The sequence below is a fragment of the Buceros rhinoceros genome, unplaced genomic scaffold (genome assembly GCF_000710305.1).
Source record: "Buceros rhinoceros silvestris isolate BGI_N320 unplaced genomic scaffold, ASM71030v1 scaffold1174, whole genome shotgun sequence".
Lineage (NCBI taxonomy): Eukaryota > Metazoa > Chordata > Aves > Bucerotiformes > Bucerotidae > Buceros > Buceros rhinoceros.
The window spans coordinates 2098-9356 of NW_010408564.1; the positions used below are offsets into that span (position 1 = coordinate 2098).

The following is a 7259-nucleotide window of genomic DNA, read 5'->3' on the forward strand; positions in this document are numbered from 1 at the left end:
AGAGCTTTCAATTAAGAATAGAGAGATACACACAGAGTTCTCTCTGTGTATCATATTTTATGTAGGCTTTTAGAGGCAAAAAAAGCATGCACATGGATATAAATGGGACAAAACCTCTAACACTGTTCTGTTTTCAGACAACTAGGGTAGAGAACAACTAAGTTCTGGTCCACAACTGTAGGTTCTGACATTCTGTGGTAACACAAATGATAGCCATATTTAAACACAAATTGTCAAAATCTGTTAGACAAAATTCTTAACAAAAAAAATTCCCAAACCTAAGAAACACCACACAGCTAGTTTTGCTAGATAAAGCTGAGAGTTTGGTAAGCAGTTACTGTAAGACATTTTACATCTCTGAGCAAATGCCAGAAAAAAGACACTTCTAGCAAGAGAAAAAGCTTATTTTAAATTTTCTTTTTTGCAAAAATACCTATTTATGTAATCTAATGTATGCAACAATTTTGTTATTAGTACTGAAATTATATTACAGTTAACACCCAAAAGCTTTCATCTTCTCAGTACAAATGTAAAAGTTAATTTCTACTCCATGCTATAAAAAAAACCCAACCAATTATTACCTCACGCCTTTTGTTCTTCTTATAAATTTAATTATGAATTACAAACAAGAATCTTATGAAGTTCACTTTACCTGTAAATGCCTTCGGCTTTACAATCACTGAATCAGGTCCACTGGAGAGTATCGGCCTTTTGATATTCACATCACTTGAACAAAAAATAATAATTGTAAAATTTACTCTAAAATTTGAAGGTAATATTAATCTCATTTTTTCTTAATCCACTTCAACTAAGTACAGAGGACTTAGACTAAGAATTTTTAAGTTTAGTCCACTTCCTACAGCTGAATTCATTCTGTATTAATTTCCTTGAGACCACTATCACTCTTCCGAATCAGAATTCAAAGTTTAATAGCACTAGGACACAAATCTTGTGCGCATTTTTACTGGCACAAACTTAGATGAAGCTATCAAAGGTCTGCAAGCAGCTTTGGGGCATTTACCACAAAGATGGGAAGTTTGCAGCTTGCGATATGCATACATCGCCAGGAGACAAACCACTGAGAGGGCACGCTGCAGCAGCAGCTGCCAGCTCTCTATAGGTACCTACCACAGCGAATACCTCTGTTGAGGTAGTTACCGCTTTCCGTCCCCGTTAGCCCCACAGCCTGCTCCAGAGTACGTAGCAGAGCTTGGGCAGCCCAGCACCACCTCCTGCAGTTCTAGCTCTAAACCAGGCTAGCAGTGGTGTGTCCTGCTGCTGGGGAAGACAGTGGCACCAGGCAGCATCCAACGAACTTCAGAGATCTCCAGCAATAAGGTCTTCCAGTAGGACAACAATTTTCTGAATACAGAAACAAAGCTCATACCCCTAAACACAAGAGACCTCAGAAGTACTTGTTTGTGGACATAAATGAAATCTGATCATTTTGTGCTGGACATATATCACTACTGTACAGCTATGATAGACACAGAGATTTAATTCTAAGCACTTTTTCTGTCTTTGTTGCTGTTTTGAAAAGAATTCCTGTCTAATGTTTTTCTCCATTTAAGAAATAAATTATTTGGAGTTTCTACAAGACATTTCAGTCAAGGATCTTAGAGGTGAACAAAACAAACAACAAAACAAAATGAGCAAAAAAAATTTCCCACTCCTATTTAGAAACACCACCAATCAATAATAACAGCCATGCTATACAGGTGAACTGCCTGCGGCATAGGATGTCAAGAGACCCACTTACAAACTTGGTAAGGAATAGCTAAAGAACAATTCCACTCATACTTTTGATTTCTGGTCTTCAGGTACAAAATTCCTAGTTAAACCATTTGAAGCTGCTACTCTAAAACTATTCCCAAGATTTTAAAGTCATACCCAGCAACAAGAAACACACTGCATCACATGTAAGATGACTTTTGCTGAGGATAAAAGCAATTGATGTTTTGTGCAAAAATAAGCCTAGAACCCAGACCTTTTTCAGGTAGTTCAGATTTGGCCAAAAATACATCTCAAAGCATTGTTATTGGTATTGGAAGTGTAGCTGTGGAAACCAAAAATAAGGAAACTGCCCCCAAGCCACCACCAGATTTAGACAGCACGATCTTCTGAAATTTAGCAGGTGCACCAGGGTTGAATTCAAAGTATGTAGAGAGAACTACACTGCAAGTTTCTTTAAAGATTCTTATGTTGTTGTACAGAGGGGAAGAGAATATTCAGCAACTCACACTGAACGCCTACTCCTGCAGATGCCTCCTCTAAGGCAATCTGTCATACTTCACCAATAACCTGAAGTTTGTCTTTAAAAAACAACAACTTGACTGAGTATATATAAATTCGGCAACATACATACCTCTGGAAAAAGCGGCTTTCCTCTTGTGTCAGAAGACCTTTTTGATATCCACCCTTGGCATGACTGATTCGGCTGGCACAGGATAGTTTTCGAGGCTTGTAACAGAACCATGGCTCACCCGTGTAGAGATCCGTGAAGTTACAGACCGGGACATCTCCAGGCAGGCAGACATTGCACTCAGTAGTTTCTGAGTATCTCCCAGACTTAAACGAGCTTTTGAAATAGACCCTGTCTGGCCTTTCTTCTCGTAAACGCAGGAGGACTTGGATTGCTTCACTTGGATGGACAAGTGACACAGAAACTTTGACCTCTCCTGGCCAGAGCAAGGTAAAGAAGACTTTGTAAAAGCCATTACGGCAATCTACAATCCTTCCTGTTGCTCCAGCTTTCAGCTGAGGAGAGTGAATTCGTGCCTGTAGATAGTCTCCGCCATACTGCTTGGGTTTTCCTTGGAAATCCTTCATACGAACAAGTACCTCTAACTGATCGCCTACCTTCAAGAAGCCACTAGGTTTCACAAGCACAAAGTCACTATGTGCGGGATCAGTGCTTTGTACAAAGGCAATTTTGCCATCGGGGGGGTTTGGCCACTGTATTGCAGCAAGCAACAATTCCTGTTCCGCCTGTTCTCTTTTGGACAAAGTCTGCTGCTTATAACCACAGTAAGGCTTCCTGGTAGTTTTGGTTGTCTGTGATAGAGAACGCTGAACATTGTTTTCTGTTATCCAATTTGATCCTGAAATTGTGTCATCATCCAGGTGCTGGGGAGGAAAAAGATTACATGAAACTGTGCTATTAAATGACACACTATGAATAACAGATGCTTTGTCAAGAAACAATCCCAAGAATTGTGCTTTGTTTTACAGAGCTTTGAAGCTGACCAAATGAAGAAACTTTACTAGAAAACACGAATCTACTACTTTGACCATGGGCTTTCTAAAGAAACAGGTGGGCAACCTGTGGTTATCCTGCTCTGGCAAAGAAGCTTTTATATAAATCAGGCCTAATATTTCCTGTGGCAGCATTTTGACTGCCAGCGTCTTCTGTAAGTATCAGCAATGTGAAAAAAAATTAGGAAAGGTTGTACAATTAAATAGTAAATTGTAAATCGTGTTTTATTTTCTTATTGTAGTAACATTTTAGTCTTGAAGCACGAGATCAAATAGCTGCCCAATATGATGCAAGGAAATAGGGTTTCTCTGAGACACTGCACTGCAAATGAAGCTGATGCGCCCCTTCCACATGACTTCTAGAGAAGTCTGCTGCACGTAGCACCTGCAGTCATTTATCTGGTCACCATCACATTGCTTATCTAATTATGTGAAATGTCAGTTTTCCTGTAATGTGCAACTTGAAAGAAATACAAGAGAGAAAGGATTGCTTCAGGGCCAAGGAATTCATGAACTGGTGGACAAGTAAAATAGTCTAAAACAAACTAGGACTAAACTGGCAAAAAAATGTTGATTTTTAAGATTTTTAAATCTATATACAGCTTCTTCTAGAGCCAAATGGAACACAAGCAAAGGATACCCCGATCCACACAAGAGTATAAAAATTAAGATAGTTAAACACAACACAACACTAAGACAGGGTGCTTTTCCTGTGATTTGAGAGCCATGTCCAAAACTGTATTTTTATGCAAATGACTGCAGAGATACCACCTTCTTCATGACGTCACACAATTTTGCAGGTTTGCACTAGGGAAATTTTAAAAGTATCATGGAGTTACCTGTGAGATTTCTAATCAGCAAACCCAAACTTACACCTCAAATATGCACAAAAGCAGTAGTTTGTGTGTACTTAAATTACCAGGTGTATAAAGTAGAACTTATCCACACTCTTATTTCATAAGGAAGCAAGACCATTTTTCAAGCAAAGACTAAAATTATACAAGGTACCATCCACATGGCATCTCAGAATATGCTAGTTTAGATTTGTAAGACTGCTAAAAACCTTAAACTAAGGTATCAGAATTTTTTTAAAATATCACGGTACTTCCCAATATTCTAGTGTTTTCTGTTTACTTCCTCCATAAATAACTGCTCAGCAGTTGAACAACACAAAAGACTCAAAGACTACCTTTTTCGAAGAAAGGTAAACCTAAGCAGTAGAAATGCACAGGCTTTTGAAGCCTGTTACATAAGAAGCTTAAGAGCAAGACGATAATGAGCACACTAGGATGCAGGATGGATACACAGAATCTTCTCTGTTTGATATCCACGTTAACTATAAAACCTGAAATTGTCAATTTTACACTTGAACTATAAAATGTAAACCAACAGGTATCCAAGATACACAAAAGGTCTTATTACCACAACAGAAGCTTTTGCTTCTGTTTTACATTTCCACCCAGGATCTAACAAATTTTCCCTGAAGGCCATCTGAGGTAATTCGTAATTATTTACATTGTCCATCACAGCAGGCAAAAATACAAATGTACCACTGCGCATGACTTTTACTAATCCAGTAAATTTCAGGCAAAGCTGAGAACAAATCTCAGGCACAGGTCTACTTTAAGTCTTGCCTACACGGATTCTTTAACTAAGCCAAGTTGCTGTTTTTGGACACCTTCACAGCTTCTTCCTTTCACTTGCTCATGCACATCCATAACACAGAAAATACTGCATGGAAATATTTTTTCAAGTTAGCTATATTTTGATGCATCCAGCAAGCTGGTAACCATGTCTCAGTCAGAAAAAAAATATTTAGTAATTTTCCTAAGGAGTGGTAGAGAGGGAGAAGACATATGTTTAATTAATTCTCACTATCAGTGTAAGCTCTCAAGACAAAGTTTCTATATTTCGGTTGGATCTTCAGTGTTTGGTAGTTTAGGACAGAGGAGGCATGGAAAAAAGTCTTCCAAATGAGGAAGAGAGATGGCTAAGAAGGCCTTAAAAATAGACTTATCATTTGTTTTAATTTCTGTGGAGTTTTTAACCTCAGAGATGCAGATGATGCCATTCATGGCAGAGCTAGCCTTTCTGAAGTCTTTCCAAGGACATACCTATATCTTTCAGTGGAAGAGGGTGCAGAGAACACCAAGCCAACAAACTCTTCCATTCATAAAACAGAGCAGAGAACATAGTTCAATGTCTTTGAAGCAGTCCACCTACGCAGCCTTTTTAGCAATGCACAAGACCAAAGCTCTTCACTTGTTTGCAGCTGAGGTCCCAGACAACTGTCATTTCAACTCCTGCATGTCCACTAAGCAGAACAGATCACACCACAAATATTTCCTCAGTCAATCTTCAAGGCAGGGTAGGGGGGAATCTCTGTGAAGGTAAAACCAGAGCTTCTTCAACATCCTGAAGCACCACTGTTTTTCTAACATTCTTGTTCATCTTTACAGCCGTCTCCCAAGCTCAAACATGTATTATTTTAGAATTATAAGCTTATGTGTGGAAGCAAACTACATCACGTGTGCTGTTCACAGGAGAAAATATTACAGAGATTCCCCTTTCCAGTTAAGGCAGGGAAAGCCTCAGAGTCAATTAACATACCAAAGATTCTTGACTGGAATACAAAAGCTTGCCAAACCATCTCCCTTTAAGTGCTTCCCAGGCTTATCTCCAAACAAGGGCTTATGTTCTCCTACCCCTATGGATACACATGGCTTGTCCTGAGGCAGATTAATAGCTTAGTCTGTCCCCACTCCATTTCCTACCCCCTCTTTCAGTGGCATTTCCAGATCTCTCTGGCTCCTGCATGTTAAGAAGTCATACACAGAGTCCATGCAGAACTGTGGGCTCTCCAGTTATTAGCCAAAATAAGATTTAAGTAGGGCAGGAAAAGAGCATTTCCTCATATTTCTCAAGAGTCCTCTTTGTTTATGACACAGATTCTTTTAGCTGTTAATACATTCTCCACTTTGAATAACACTCGCCCTGCTTTGCTTATTTCCACGTACGCTCCACTCAAGGTGTCTCGATTTTAAGCAATTTTCAAGGGGTTGTGTTTGTTTGTTGTCTTTGAGGTTTTGGTTGTTTGAAGATGGTTTTGTGTGGTTGGGGTTTTTATTGTTATTTTTTTATTCGCTGCATTCTAAAGTTAAGAAGAACCCAGATGTGTCCACAAAGTAATTTAATGGATGTCTGCCATTTAATGCAAGCAGGGCAGAAAAAGAACAGATTACATGTCAATTAAGCACAAACAAATGAACAAGCTGTTCCTGATGCGTGAGAGATGTCATAAAAAGGAGAAAAGCAAGTTGTATTTTCAGGAGAACTAATGAACATTTCAGCTCAACTACTCAGCTTTTAGCATTCTTACTGCCAATTGAGCAAAAATGAGATATAACATATAGTCCCACCCAGGCAATCATGGTCTCAAATACATTCTGAAAGGGTCACAAGGTACTTGTTTAGACCTGCAATTGTCCTCAGTTAAACATAATAATGTTGACAGTTGATAAAAAAAAAAAAAGTGGTATTTCAATTGCTACTGAAAAGGTGGAACTCCATCTCAAAGACCAGTATCTTCCATGAGCTGTTACTTAGTTAGGCCTCATGCACTCATATCAATTGCTGTAAACCTGCATACGTCACTAAAATTAGAGCACAAAATATCACAGGAGCTTCCCAGGTGACAGGCATTGGGGACAGGGGAAGGAAAGTTCCAGTTTGCCCACTAGAGAGTGTTAATTTATGCAGCAGATTTGATTTTGAAACTGATCAAATACCAATTACTGGAAGGTAAGTCATCTTATTTTCAGTAATTTTACACTCCAGGTACTTTATCCCTATTTGCTGTCTAAGGTATGAGATCAGTTCACTGCCTTTACTGTCTCACAGCACTGAGTGGGTGCTAAGTTACTCTAAACATCAAAGCTAATTCTAAAAAGCCATCACAGAAGTCAACCACAGAATCATCTGGTTGGAAGAGACCTTTAAGATCA

The 7259-nt window shown here is 38.9% G+C and overlaps 1 protein-coding gene across 1 annotated transcript in view; it reads right to left on the reverse strand.

The window, feature by feature from the left end:
* Window positions 1–652: 652 nt before the first annotated feature.
* LOC104492341 (NXPE family member 3-like) overlaps window positions 653–7259 on the reverse strand; it is a gene marked incomplete at its 3' end in the record, with an annotated part of 8661 nt that continues 2054 nt past the window's right edge. The window contains exons 3-5 of the mRNA XM_010134887.1: window positions 4514–4600; window positions 2366–3152; window positions 653–726 (exon numbers count right to left, since the gene is read on the reverse strand). Of these exons, the coding sequence (XP_010133189.1) occupies window positions 653–726; window positions 2366–3152; window positions 4514–4600 (948 nt within the window). The remainder of the gene's footprint in view (window positions 727–2365; window positions 3153–4513; window positions 4601–7259) is intronic.